This window comes from Heterodontus francisci, chromosome 30 (assembly GCF_036365525.1).
Source record: "Heterodontus francisci isolate sHetFra1 chromosome 30, sHetFra1.hap1, whole genome shotgun sequence".
Taxonomy (NCBI): domain Eukaryota; kingdom Metazoa; phylum Chordata; class Chondrichthyes; order Heterodontiformes; family Heterodontidae; genus Heterodontus; species Heterodontus francisci.
Genome location: NC_090400.1, coordinates 32,608,318 through 32,623,309, shown reverse-complemented (window position 1 = coordinate 32,623,309; position 14,992 = coordinate 32,608,318). Strand labels below are relative to the sequence as shown.

The following is a 14,992-nucleotide window of genomic DNA, read 5'->3' as shown; positions in this document are numbered from 1 at the left end:
CATCGCCATAATGGGCTTTCTTTTGTCTCAAAAACTACTTGCAAGAAGAACTTCCTTCTCTTCTAATAGGCTTTCCCCAGAATCAAACAGGTTTACATTATTCAGAGGTTGAATACGTCTATGATTGTTATCATCAAACCCCACAGATTTTAGTAATTCAAGAAAGATATCAAATGGAATTGACAGTCGACATTGAATTCCTTTAATGATTTTTCTTTGCCGAAAGAAAGTAACAAAAATAGCTTGAAGTTCAGTCCATAAAAACACCTTCATCAATGTGAATAATCCTGAGCAGTTCCTTGAAGTCAGATTTTGCTCACAGCTTGCAATTTTCATAATGTGTTCACCCCAATATCATATTTGTTTGAGGACATTGATTGGAATGCAGTGAAGTGTCTATAATTAGTGCTTGCTTCATCTTTAGTTTTTAAACTTCAGAACTTCAATTGTAGGGATGTATAATTTAAAATAGTCCTGACAATTTGCAAACATTTAATCAGTCGACTGTCATTTCTCTCATCTGCCGCCTGGGTTAAACCAATTTGATGACAATCGGTGGTGGGGGAGGGGTGGAATGGTGGGTTCTGGGTAATCCCCTCCACCATGTTACCGCCCAGGCAGCAAAGTTAAAAATGATCCCCCGATGACTCTTGCAGTGACTGTTTTTTTTTGTTTATGTTCTACTTACCTTCTTTCTTTCTGATTAAAAACTAGGTTCATTCTCAGAAAATTACCAATCTTGTTCTGATAGCCCCTGAATGTAGATGTAAAGGCCAATTTTCTCAATGCACTCCAGTTTGCAATGGAGCTTCACCCTCCAATAGAGCATAATCGAAAATTGAAGGCACTGGCCAGAACTTTCCATCATTGAAATTTAGATGCATGAAACATTGTGAGAAACAGGCATCTGATTTTCTTGGGAACTGGAAGCATGCATCCAGAAGATCTGCCTTTTATCTCTGGTCAAGTAACCGAACAAGGGGAGAGGGCAAGTGATACAATTCAAAATACATGACTTAGTGATTCTGTTTGTAAATATGCTTGATTGGCAGCTCTTTTTGAGTTTGGGACATTAAACTCAAAAAGAGAGTTTAAATTCTTTAATCCCAGCCAAATTTGGAAAAGTATTTCACAGACTGTCTTGTTCCAATTAAACAGTCCATCTAAAACCATCTGAGAGAGTGAAAGGGAGACAGTGTGAGAGATATGAAAGACTACAGATATCAACGGCAGCCTGCCATGTAAAGGCTTAATATTCATAGGCCTAATGTCATATCTAGTTCATATTTTAGTTGAATGTAGTGGCCAGGATTGTTTGTTTTTTTCCGGCTTTGAAGGCAGCATAGTTAAGCCTGCAATTACTAAAAAATCTTTTTTATTGCTCACTTATCCATTTAATAAATCTTCTTTTGGAAGTTCATAGACTAATCCATGGTCTAGTGAAGTGTTTATCCCACCTCTTTCCAAAGTCTAGGAAGATTACGGGGAAGTATATGACATAACCAGTAATCCATAAATCACAGTAACAAAGATATTATAAAAATATAAGTTGTTTCTAAAAGATGTGATGCGACAAAAAATGCAGGCCTTTTTTCATCGAAAATGTTAGTTCTAAGGTCTTACATAGGAGATGAATGATCCTTCATCAATATCTTGGTCTCAGAGCTGTCAAGTTGGCAACATTAACAAATGATTAAAGCCATATGAATAAAATGTTGCTAGCCATTTCCCCTCCACCTCTCATAAAGACAGTGGCCATGAAATTCAGCTCTGTTGCGCCAGTTTTTTCAGTGCTGCGAGTGCCATTTTGGCTCAAAAATGGAGTTTGTGGTATGTGTGCACACATCTGGTGCAAGCTGCACTGGTGCATCTGCTGGAAGTATGCAGAGTAGGCCATATCCGCCCAGGTTGTGCATAGAGCAATTCACTGACTTGAACCTCAGCGAGAAACAGTGTATGAGACATCTGTGCTTCAGTAAGGGCGTCCTCACAGAAATTTGGCATCTGCTGCAGCCACAGCTGCAAGGTGGGCAAGGCCAGTAGCTGTGAAGGTGACTGAGGCAATGAATTTTTATGTATCTGGCTCCTTCCAGGCTGTAGCAGGCGATATTTGCAACATCTTCCAGTTTGCCACCCACTGTTGTATATGTGAGATCACCGAGGCTCTGAATTGCAAGAGATTACATTTCATTCCCTCTTGCCAGAGAGAAGCAGGTGGGGCGAGAACATAGCTTTACTCGGACTGCAAGCTTCCGGATGGTGGAGGGTGTCATTGACTGCACACTCGTCGCTTTGCGGGCACCGCATATCAACACTGAGATGTGTTGCATCTGAAAGGGATTCCACTCTCTCAACGTCCAGTTGGAGTGTGATCATACACAGCAGGTCAATGTCTGGTATCTTGGCAGCAGTCATGATGCCTTCATTCTGCAGCAGTCAACTCTGCCATCTGGTTTGAGCCTCCACAACAAACCAGAGGGGGGTTATTGGACAACAAAGGCTATTCACTGATGACATGGCACATGACTCTGGTGTACAATCCATGCACATGTGGGCAGCATGTATTAAACAAAAACCCTGCAGCCACACCAAATGTCAGAGCACGCCAGCATGCTAAAACAATATTTCCACCACCTGGAGGAGCCCTGCAGTACCCAACAGAGCACATGGCATGATCCGTGGTAGTATGTTGCAGAGTGCATCATGAGACACAGCCCTTGCCACCAGCTATACAGTGAGCAGCTGAGGAGTAGGAGGAGGAGGTGGAGGAAAAGGAAGGGAGGAGGTAAACTGGATGGCCGCGCTGTCCATGGATGACTCATCTGACTGTGATGGCAGTGTATGGAACCCCAATTCCCATTCACTAGTAGTCTCACCCCTTACTTTCCCTCTGTCACTGACCATCGCAGTGTTTGCTTGCCCGCAATGCAAAAATAAAAGCCAACATAAAATAAATATTCCTAATCAAGCCAGGACTCAATAATGCCTTAGATTTTGCTATCACAGTGTACCCTTTTGTTTATAGCTCTTAATAATTGACTTGAATACTGTTCTGAGACATTTTCTTTGGACTTCATCAGACTCCTTTCAGCACACAGTGATTTTTTTAAAAATGAATTTTACTTCAGATTACCTGCATTATATTGTAAGGTACTCCAAAAATATATTTCCTCATTGTTTTTGTTACTAGAAATGCAAGTTAATCTGAGTGTCAATAACATGTTTATAATGAAACAATACAAATATATTTCCTTCTCTTTTACATCAATACTACACACAGAAACCCTGTGAATATTTAAACAGGAGGATGCAATATCATATTTGTCATGTTGCTAACTGCAACATCTATACAGATAGAATAACACAGTTAAAGTGTTACTGATCACATCTGGAGCTACAAAAATTATTCCTTTGTTGGTTTCAGTAAATAATGAGATAAAAATATAAAAAGAGTAGTAAAAAGTTGCTCTGCAGAAGGCACAGTCTCTGCTGGAGTTTCAGCTTCCCATTGCCCAGCATGGCTGCTTTGCAGTGGCCTTTTCAAAGCAAGCTAACCTGAGAGTCAAGCCTGTCTCAAAAACTGTTTAATCTGGCAATACTGCGCCGTAAAAGAAATGACTTTATGAGCTCTCTATATAAATATTGCTGGTAAGGATACTACCATTTTCTTCCATAAGTCCCCATCCTGTAACATGACAATGGTTCCACTTCTCAATATGAAATTTGCCTGGTTTTGGTAAACATGCCGCTCTGATGTAGTCCCCAAACCTGATTGCTTTGTCCACTTTAAGCACTGCCACATCATTGTGGACGCTGTTGTAGCCCTCGTGTAATATTAAGGTATCTATTTTCCGAGAAATTGTCCATTTATCGGAGTTTCCAAGTTCTCTCAGTCCCATCACAGCTCTCCACTGATTTTTATTACTAGCATAATACAAAAGAAAGCAGACAACATTAACGATGAAGCCAAAATCACTTACATGATTGAGTGGATTCCTATTTGACTATACAAAGTGGCAGTAAAGCCAAAGGAACAATAACAAGGCTTCACAGTGTCCGTAATTACTATTAGAGAAACATTCATGATCAATGTTTTTGTCATAAAATCTATATAAAATTTCATGATATTCATTAACTATCGCTGCAACTCTGTTGGTATTCGATATTAGATATTACTCCATCTAGTAGGAGATGTAATAAATCGTAGTTGAAAGGAGTAATTAGAAAATGACAATGCAGTTAAACTAATTGACACTCAACCAGCCGGTTTTAGTGAAAAAAGATCTCAGACTGAAGCCAGAAATGTTAAACTGGTGCAGTGGCAGGGTTCTCTTTAGAAGTGATGTTACTTTGCCCTACACCCACCCTTTGTGGCCTCGGAGAACTTCATGGTGACAGTGCGTACAAAAAACATTAATAAAACTCCTCAAGTTCTGAGCAGTACTAGATCACAAAAATGATTTACCCATACTGTTAGTAAATTTACAAGAAAACCAACACAAAATTGCTTGTTCAGTCATACCAAGCCAAGGGCCAGAATTAGTTTCTAAGCCTTCAGGATGGTCATGGAATCTCCAAAAATTAAAGGCTAAGCTCCAGGACACTGCTGTGAGCAACATAGGAGAAAACTCATAGGGGCAATAAAAAGTGTTTTTTTTAGCGCTTTTGTTTACGGGCTATAAATATTTAGGATGGGGGGACAAAAAGGCTGCATGAGTTAAGAATCAGTCAATTGAATGAATCAAATGAAGAATCTCTCCACTTCCCATGGGTAGGTCATGCATCCTGAGGATGGGTGCAGGGGGCCATCAATGGGGAGTGTGTGGGGGCAGGGTGGTTGGAGGCAGAAGGTCATGTGATGACACTTTTAGGAATATGTCCAACCAGGGTTAGCGCCCCTAGCCAGAATGCTAATAAAAAATTTTTATCGTATGAGTAGCAAATAATGCCTATTCATAAGATGACAATGAGCTCCATTGACAAGAATTGCAACTTTACACTATATAGCAACAAACAGGAAATAGTAAAGACAACAAGCAGGAAGTGACACTGTGTTCTTAGAAGCGACACTGTAGATTTATGTTTTTCAGAATAAAAAGGTTGAATGGTTCAGGGAATATACTTCAAAATTGTTTATAGCCAGATCTGACAGGAAGGTTTTAGGTTGGAAGTACAGAAGGTAAAATTAAATCTTAAATATTTATCACTTGTCGGTGTAGTTTTATTTTTCAATCAATCATATGTTCTGCAGCTTGTGGGTGTGATTTTCATTTTGGCCAATGTGAACTTTGATGGTGGACGTCTTGGCTGGTGCAGCACAGTGGTGGAATTTCAATGGCCGGCCACCCAAGGGCAGTCCCATGGAGCTGGACCATGAAGGAGAAGTAGTAGAGGAGGAAGGTCATGTTGGATGCAACAGAGAGGTAAAGATGGACAATATGCTATGGTTGACATCACAGAGGATACTATTGGTCACTTAGACTAGGGTTGCCTAGGTGTCTTGAGCAGGGCAGAAAGTAAACTCAAGGAATTCAAAAAGGGAGCTGTGGGAGAACTGGGAAGTGACAATGGCTGGAATTTTACTTTGGGCGGAAGGCTCTGCCCACCGGCCAAAATTTTGGGGGTGAGCCTGCCTCCGCTGGGCTTGGAGAGCCACGCCAGGATTTTACGCTCCCCAGGCCCTTAATTGGTCTTCGACCCCTCTGAGGCGGAATGTCTCGTCTCCAAGAGCTGCCGGCCAATCAGCGAGCCGGCAGTTCTCAGTCTCGGCAGTGCCACCAGGAGTGGTGACCACTGCTGGGACTGCACCCAGCTTCAGCAGCAAGGGATGCCGGCCCTGGCAGAAAGGTAAATTTTGTGAGGCCTTGCCAGGAACAATCGACTGGGCCCCGTCGGGGCAAGTGGGGGGGGGGGGATCGGTTTGGGCTGGTGGGGGGGGGGGGCGACTTTATTTCAATGGGAGTGGTTGGGGCTTCGAGGAAGGCCCTCCATGGGGCACAGGATGCCCAATCAGGAGGGCCCCCCCCCACCCCCTGCCTGCAAGGAGGTCACCAGGTTTTACCTGGTGGCCTTCTGGCGACCTAAGGTGCCCGCCCTCCGCTGGTAAAATACCAGTGGTGGTGGCTAGATGAGGCCTTTAATGGCAGTTAATTGGCCACTTAAGGGCCTTGATTGGCATGGGGTGGGCGGGACGTTTCTCCCCACTGCTGCCCCTGGTAAAATTGCAGCAGAGGATGGAAGGCATTGGGAACAGTACCCTCCACCTCCCACTCAATATTAGGACCCCCCTATCCCCCGCCACCCCCAGCCTGCTCCTGTTGGGGCCATCAAGTTCCGGCCAATATATTCAAGGATCTCAGACAGGAACAAGATGTTGACCTACCTTCACTCCCGAAAGTGTGAAAGTCACAGACTTTAGTGAATAACTAGTCTTGTTTCTGTGTCTTCCTGATTCTTTCTGATACTACACCAGGATCATTCTGGAGGTTAAGGATAAACCATGACTCCTCCAATCTGCAGTTGACAACCTCAGAAATTGTCTTACCCTCCCCCACCCAGTCCACCCTCATCTCCAACATCAAGTGCAAGAAAATCATGTACTTGCATCCAGAAATCTAATTTGATATTGTGAACTGAACTGCATTACTAATTATTTACAATAGCTTGTTATGTGGTGTAATAGTAACTTTGAATCAGGAAGAAAGAAACAAACCAAATCTGCACAACAGTCTTCTACAGAATATTTAAAAAATAATCTTATGTTGGAAACATACTTCCATCCATTGGTAGCAGGAAAGCAGTGTGCTGCTGATAAGAGCCACCAGTGACTGATAACTGTTGCTCCACACATGTGCGCATGTCTACTTGTTACTTGTAGACTAACTTGCCAAGGCCATGCGCCTTCCACTGCATCCCGACCTCCTACTATTCGGGATTGACTTGTTCTTACTGTAACAGACCTTGTCCCACATTCTGAAAAGAAAGTTTAAATTGACAAAGTTTAATATCTCTCCCTTGTACCAACAGAACTCAGAAGATTCCTTCACACAGGCACCCTTGGTGTCTGGAGCCAGTGCATCTCCCAGAAGCTCAAACCATTGAAGAAGATTTCTGCGCTTGCTATAGCCAATTTCACACTGACAAGATCAGCACAAGCTGTTTGCTGTGTTAAGATTTTTGGCACAGTGATGATAGCTAAAAATCAGCTATATAAATCAATCTGCTACATCTTCCTTCTTTTGTAAAATATATTGTGCAGTTGGTGGGAACCTTTTATCTGCTGTTTGCTGGGAAACTAGCAAAAACTGACCCCAAAATGTAATAACTCAAAAACAGCTCTGGATTTCAGCCTACCATGTGTAGTTACACTGAAAATGTCATTCACTTATCATAATTTAAGCCACAGATATACCTAACAGTCCATCACTTGTATCACAGAGGACTGTGGCAAAAATTGCAGGGATTTTTCCTTGTTTCTCAAAGAGTTGTTGGGTTATTGTGGGGACGTATTGGTATCCTCCATTGCTAAGTCCACTTTTAATAGCTGTCACAGTGTGGGTCTGCATTTCTCCCACCCGACCCCCAGACCATAGCAGTACTCTTCTTCTGAGTTCTACTCCAGGCATGCTGGCACTAGTTTCCCAATACTCCCCCCATTGACACTGGCACTGACTTACCCATTGCTATTGTTCTCAGCTTATACCCCATTCTGCTGCTGTGCAATAGAATCCAACTCTGCTGCAGGCTGCAGGTGGAAATTCTAATCCCACAAAACTATGGTAAAAGCAGGAATTCCTGCCTCTTCTCCCCATCCCAGCCTCAAAGTATTGACAAAATTATTTTATAATTTAATAAGTCTTTTTCATTTGATATTACTATGAGAAGTTTTAATCATTGTTGAGTATTATCCATAAATACAGGTAAGTGGATATTGGATCTTAACTGCTAACTGTACTCCAGGGAAAATGTTGTCACTGACACCGCCCTCAATGCAACCCTGTCTCTGCCAGTCATGGATGAGCTGGACGTACAGCCAACAAAATCGGAACTCAGTGATGCCATTGATTCTCTAGCCAGCGGAAAAGCCCCTGGGAAGGACGGCATTACCCCTGAAATCATCAAGAGTGCCAAGCCTGCTATACTTTCAGCTCTGCACGAACTGCTTTGCCTGTGCTGGGATGAGGGAGCAGTACCACAGGACATGTGCGATGCCAATATCATCACCCTCTATAAGAACAAGGGTGACCGCGGTGACTGCAACAACTACCGTGGAATCTCCCTGCTCAGAATAGTGGGGAAGCTCTTCGCTCGTGTTGCTTTAAACAGGCTCCAGAAGCTGGCTGAGCGTGCCTATCCTGAGGCACAGTGTGGCTTTCGAGCAGAGAGATCCACCATTGACATGCTGTTCTCCCTTCGCCAGATACAGGAGAAATGCCGTGAACAACAGATGCCCCTCTACGTTGCTTTCATTGATCTCACCAAAGCCTTTGACCTCGTCAGCAGACATGGTCTCTTCAGACTACTAGCAAAGATCGGATGTCCATCAAAGCTACTAAGTATCATCACCTCATTCCATGACAATATGAAAGGCACAATTCAGCATAGCGGCGCCTCATCAGAGCCCTTTCCAATCCTGAGTGGCGTGAAACAGGGCTGTGCTCTCGCACCTACACTGTTTGGGATCTTCTTCTCCCTGCTGCTCTCACATGCATTCAAGTCCTCAGAAGAAGGAATTTTCCTCCACACAAGATCAGGTGGCAGGTTGTTCAACCTTGCCCGTCTAAAAGCGAAGACCAAAGTACGAAAAGTCCTGATCAGGGAACTCCTCTTTGCTGATGATGCTGCATTAACATCTCACACTGAAGAGTGTCTGCAGAGACTCAACGACAGGTTTGCGGCTGCCTGCAATGTATTTGGCCTAAACATCAACCTCAAGAAAACGAACATCATGGGACAGGACGTCAGAAATGCCCCATCTATCAATATCGGCGACCACACTCTGGAAGTGGTTCAAGAGTTCACCTACCTAGGCTCAACTATCACCAGTAACCTGTCTCTCGATGCAGAATTAAACAAGCGCACGGGAAAGGCTTCCTCTGCTATGTCCAGACTGGCCAAGAGAGTGTGGGAAAATGGCGCACTGACACAGAACACAAAAGTCCGAGTGTATCAAGACTGTGTCCTCAGTACCTTGCTCTACAGCAGCGAAGCCTGGACAACGTACGTCAGCCAAGACCGACGTCTCATTTCATTCCATCATCGCTGCCTCCGGAAAATCCTTGGCATCTGGTGGCAGGACCGTATCTCCAACACAGAAGTCCTCGAGGCAGCCAACATCCCCAGCATATACACCCTACTAAGCCAGCGGCGCCTGAGATAGTTTGGCCATGTGAGCCGCATGGAAGATGGCAGGATCCCGAAGGACACATTGTACAGCGAGCTCGTCACTGGTATCAGACCCACCGGCCGTCCATGGCTCCGCTTTAAAGATGTCTGCAAACGCGACATGAAGTCCTGTGACATTGATCACAAGTCATGGGAGTCAGTTGCCAGCGATCGCCAGAGCTGGCGGGCAACCATTAAGGCGGGGCTGAAGCATGGCGAGTCGAAGAGACTTAGCAGTTGGCAGGAAAAAAGAAAGAAGCGCAAGGGGAGAGCCAACTGTGTAACAGCCCCGACAACCAATTTTATCTGCAGCACCTGTGGAAGAGTCTGTCGCTCTAGAATTTGTCTTTATAGCCACTCCAGGCGCTGCTCCACAAACCACTGACGACCTCCAGGCGCTTACCCATTGTCTCTCAAGACAAGGAGGCCAAAGAAGAAGGATATTGGATCTTAACTGCTAACTGTCCATGTAAAATATAGTTGATCGATGTGTTAGATTGATCCATGTTATGTAGCCTAGTGCTTATGGTACTGGATTAGTAACTCAGAGATCATAAGTTCAAGCTGTGAAAATGAATTCAATAAATCTGGTAATTTGTGAGCAGAAAAAAGATCATGATAACTGCTGGATTGTCATAAAAACCCAACCAATTCATTAATGTCCTTCAGGGAAGAGAAGCTGCCACATCTATTCGGTCTGGCCTACACGTGATTCCAGTCCACATTACAAGACCAAGTGAAGATACGTGTCTCCATGACACTATTAAAATTACACTTAGCAACAAAAGATGCTGGTGCATATCCACATTAGCCCTAATTCCTCAAGGATTGAGGGAAAGCCTCTGCAATCTTTGCCACAGTATACCTGCCAGTTAAATTGTGGCATTACCTGTTAATGCCCTCAGAAGTAGCCAAGCAAGCTATTCAGTTGTACCAACAATCACTTAAAACTAGGGAAGGGTAATAAATGCACACTTGCCAGCATCATCCATATGCTAGGAAGAATTTCTTTTCAATTGTCACTTGTATCTGAAAACAAATGGTCTACGCCATTTCAATCAAATCATTATAAAAACTTTCTAATGGCTTAACCAGTGTTGAAAGAAAAGTTAATCAGGAAACATTGGAGCAAAAATGTGGCAATTGTGTGTTTTTAAGTGTGAAGTATTAATTAACTTAACCTGCTGCCAGGTGCCTTTGGCACAAGTAAGTGCATACACAGAAGAGATTTGTGGAACATTCCAGACAACTTGGCAGCAGTAATGAGCCAGCATGGGAATGTTTTAAATTCCACAATCATGCTTGTCACCAAACACTGACAGGTGGACACAACTCAAGAAATGCTGGAATACCAACACTTGGCATGAATGAATGAATGTTTTGGCAGACATCTGTCAGCACATTCTTTACAGCTGATAGTGTCACTCAATTCAAGAGAGAAGATGATAGATGTTTGCCTGAGAAAGTGATTGAGAGATATGGGAGACAGAGGAGTCTATGGTATTTTTTGAATTTAGGATTTAGTCAGATAGCAATGGTCTCTTCCAGTCCTGTGCACTCCTATTTCCTGTTTTCTATTGCTACTTTGTATAGAATCTCCTCATAATAGATAGGGACTGTATTTCAGAGCAATACTCTTGCTGACCCTTTTTAATTTAAAGTAAGGTATTGCAGAGATGTCAACTTGCTGTAATTAATATGCGGACTTCAAATATTTGTGTAAAACCAAATTTTCCAAATAGTTTGCAAAATTCTGAGTATTAAACTGATGGTGGAAGAGTAATGACAGAAATCGAGACATAGGACCCAAATATTGTCATGCAGACCCCCACCTGACAAGAATGAGGCATATTGCTTTTGTCATAAGGACATTGATTTTAAACTGTTGCTGGAGTGAAGAAATGGCTTGTTAAAAATATCACCAGATACTTAGCTGGAAGGACATTTGCATACTAACAGACAGTACTTGGAGAGACTAAGGAATATTCCCTGGTCCACTTAACCCAAAATGGACATTGATCACCAGACATTGAAGGTGAGGATGCTCACATTCCAGGATGACAACTAAGATGGCAGAATCCACAAACAGAAGTGGTCAAACCAGCTAGTCACATGACTAACCTACTGGGTAACCTGGGGTTTTTTGAATTGTGTCAGAGAAAGGCAGAAGGCAGGTTGAAAGTGAAGCTGGAGCAAGGAAGCCTCTCTCTCTCTCTCTCTTTCACTTTCTCCCAAGCCCACGGAAGACACGTAAACCTCAGGACAGAAAAGACTCTGACCTCGAAACAAGTTGAAGCGTGCACTGGGCCCCAATGAATTGCAAATCTGACCGGCCACCAAAGACTTCACACCAAACTCAAAGGACAGTAAAATAGAAACCCATCTGTTGCCTCAAACTTTTCGCCTTTATTCTTTTCTACTTTTCTGTTTCTGTGTGTGTTTATCACGTATGCATATTAGCATGGCTGTGTCGCATATTCCTAGTCGTTAACTGGATTAGAGTTTAAGATTAATAAACTTCCACCTTTCTTGTTTAAAATCTAACAAAACCTGTCTGAATTGATTTCTGTGCCTTACCATTGCAAAGCAGTGAACAAGGATTCACTAAGGGGGAGCTAAAACACTGTGTTTTTAAAAATTAAACCCTGTTACAGTTAAACCAGGCAAAGGCTGAGAGGGAACCCCTAGACCCCTCTCACCTGGTCATAACAATTTATTTTGCCCCTACTAAGTACAAATAAGTTTACCTCATTTCCAAGAGTTTGAAACAGTCAGGATTAGAGGTACCTGCTTTTAATTAGGAGGGTCTTTTTCTGACTAAACACAATGTTGATGATTTCTGCACAGATGGTACAACTTTGTAAAACAAGAAGCAGCTGAAATGAATGGCCTAGAGTAGCACTTTACTAGTTTTTCACACTGAAATCCTCTGGGCCAGCAGTGTTTTGGGGAAATTCAGATAAACTAATAATCTTGCGGAGATTACATCATAATCTTAATTCTTCAGAGTGGGTCATTTCCACTCGGACATTTCCGTGCGAATCCCGACAGCCACTTCCGGCACACAAACAGCCCCATCAATGAGTTATATAGAATGATGTAAAATTAAAGCCAGGGAGATCCTCAATGCTATCATATATCCTTAAGGTTCAGGTGCTAAATTCCTCCATCGGATAATTGTCTAACCACTACACGGTCCCATTGTTCTATGTCTCAAATTTGAGAATGTTGTAATTTTTGCTGATTATGCAGCAGGGGGAGAATTCTACTGTCATCATACGCTTTGACAACTCAGCAGGCCCATTATATTGCATTGGCATTTGCAATACTGGGAGATATAAGGAAATAATTGTTTGTAAAATGTTATTTCATACCTGTCCTTTAACCATAAAGATTCACATTTCCAAGCTTATGTTTGACAGTTTAAATGACTAAATTTCAAACCTGGCGCTAATATTCTTGGACTATACATTAATGTGCACAAAAGTCAGCAATTCCTCATTTTGTATGATTTTTCTGAAGGCAATTTTCACCACAAGAAACGAATTTCAGTCATTATGAAAACAATACAGAAGCAGCAAACTTACGTATTAGTGCTTCCCCATTTGCTAAAATAATGAAACCCGATACAAAGACTGCACAGACCAAGAATCCACCGCTGAAACCCGGACGGAAATCCGTGCTCATTATCCAGATTTGTTTGACTGTAATTCACTTCAACAAGACTGCAGGAAACGTCATTTAGCCACATTATGACGAAAGTACCACAATGACTGTTCACTTCACAATGTCTTTCATCAGAAATCAATGCAATGAATGAATGGGTGCTTAATTGAAATTAGATACCTGTTAGACATAACCCGAAACTGTTCAATTCCACCAGAACATGACTTGACACTTCATATAGTTTATGTCTGGATTACATCGCCAGTTACCATGTCAATGGTCATTTTGCATCGAAAGTTTCCAAGCTGGAGCTTCCTAACCGACTGTTAGGGTGTATTCTGTCATCAGATCTCTGCTTCTCTGTTATGAGTTTTGAAAAAATCTACCGCCAGGTTGTTTCTGTTGTTTATACCAATGATGGCACAATTTTTCTTCCCAAAATTGCGCTGGGCTCCTCAGGAATTTGTCAATATTTTCTAAGGTCACAGAATGGGCCAGTATTTGAAAGAGGTTCCCCTCCCCCCCCATGTAATTTAATGACAGTGTAAGACTTTCTAGTGGTCATTCAATTTGCCTTCAATATATTCTTCCAAAGAGAACAATGCATGATAAATCTATAGCTAGAACGCACGGCAACAGTCTGGACGATTTTTGTGAAGCGACAGAAAAAGTAATCATACTCCTCCTACTCCCCAAAAAGTCCACCACAAAACAATTCTGTGCCTTTTTTTCGAACACACCCTTTAAGGTTTGTTGGTCTGCCCCCTTGTTACTGCGGGTCAGTAGGTGGCGTTAGCGGAAAGTGACCATAATTCCATAAGTTTTAAGGTACTTGTGGATAAGGAGAAGAGTAGTCCTCAGGTGAAGGTGCTAAATTGGGGGAAGGCTAATTATAACAATATTAGGCAGGAACTGAAGAATTTAGATTGGGGGCGGCTGTTTGAGGGTAAATCAACATCTGACATGTGGGAGTCTTTCAAACGTCAGCTGATTAGAATCCAGGACCAGCATGTTGCTGCGAGGAAGAAAGACAAGTTTGGCAAGTTTCGGGAACCTTGGATAACGCGGGATATTGTGAGCCCAGTCAAAAAGAAAAAGGAAGCATTCGTAAGGGCTGTAAGGCTAGGAACAGATGAAGCACTTGAGGAATATAAAGACAGCAGGAAGGAACTTAAGCAAGGAGTCAGGAGGGCTAAAAGGGGTCATGAAAAGTCATTGGCAAACAGGATTAAGGATAATCCCAAGGCTTTTTATCCGTATATAAAGAGCAAGAGGGTAACTAGGGAAAGGGTTGGCCCACTCAAGGACAGAGAAGGGAATCTATGTGTGGAGCCAGAGGAAATGGGCGAGGTACTAAATGAGTACTTTGCATCAGTATTCACCAAAGAGAAGGACTTGGTGGATGATGAGCCTAGGAAAGGGAGTGTAGATAGTCTCAGTCATCTCATTATCAAAAACGAGGTGTTGGGTGTCTTGCAAAGCATTAAGGTAGATAAGTCCCCAGGGCCTGATGGGATCTACCCCAGAATACTAAGGGAGGCAAGGGAAGAAATTGCTGGGGCCTTGACAGAAATCTTTGCATCCTCATTGGCTACAGGTGAGGTCCCAGAGGACTGGAGAATAGCCAATGTTGTTCCTTTGTTTAAGAAGGGTAGCAAGGATAATCCAGGAAATTATAGGCCGGTGAGCCTTACGTCAGTGGTAGGGAAATTATTAGAGAGGATTCTTCGGGACAGGATTTACTCCCATTTGGAAACAAACGAACTTATTAGCGAGAGGCAGCATGGTTTTGTGAAGGGGAGGTCGTGTCTCACTAATTTGATTGAGTTTTTTGAGGAAGTGACAAAGATGATTGATGAAGGAAGGGCAGTGGATGTTATCTATATGGACTTCAGTAAAGCCTTTGACAAGGTCCCTCATGGCAGACTGGTACAAAAGGTGA

General features: G+C 42.8%; 1 protein-coding gene across 1 annotated transcript in view; it reads right to left on the bottom strand.

Moving 5' to 3' along the window:
• The window catches only part of LOC137346662 (acrosin-like), a 29,744-nt gene extending 16,665 nt beyond the window's left edge, over nucleotides 1-13,079 (bottom strand). Inside the window, exons 1-3 of the mRNA XM_068010306.1 lie at nucleotides 12,972-13,079; nucleotides 6,774-6,972; nucleotides 3,662-3,924 (exon numbers count right to left, since the gene is read on the bottom strand). Of these exons, the coding sequence (XP_067866407.1) occupies nucleotides 3,662-3,924; nucleotides 6,774-6,972; nucleotides 12,972-13,071 (562 nt within the window). The 5' untranslated portion in view covers nucleotides 13,072-13,079. The remainder of the gene's footprint in view (nucleotides 1-3,661; nucleotides 3,925-6,773; nucleotides 6,973-12,971) is intronic.
• Between the last annotated feature and the right edge of the window lie 1,913 nt (nucleotides 13,080-14,992).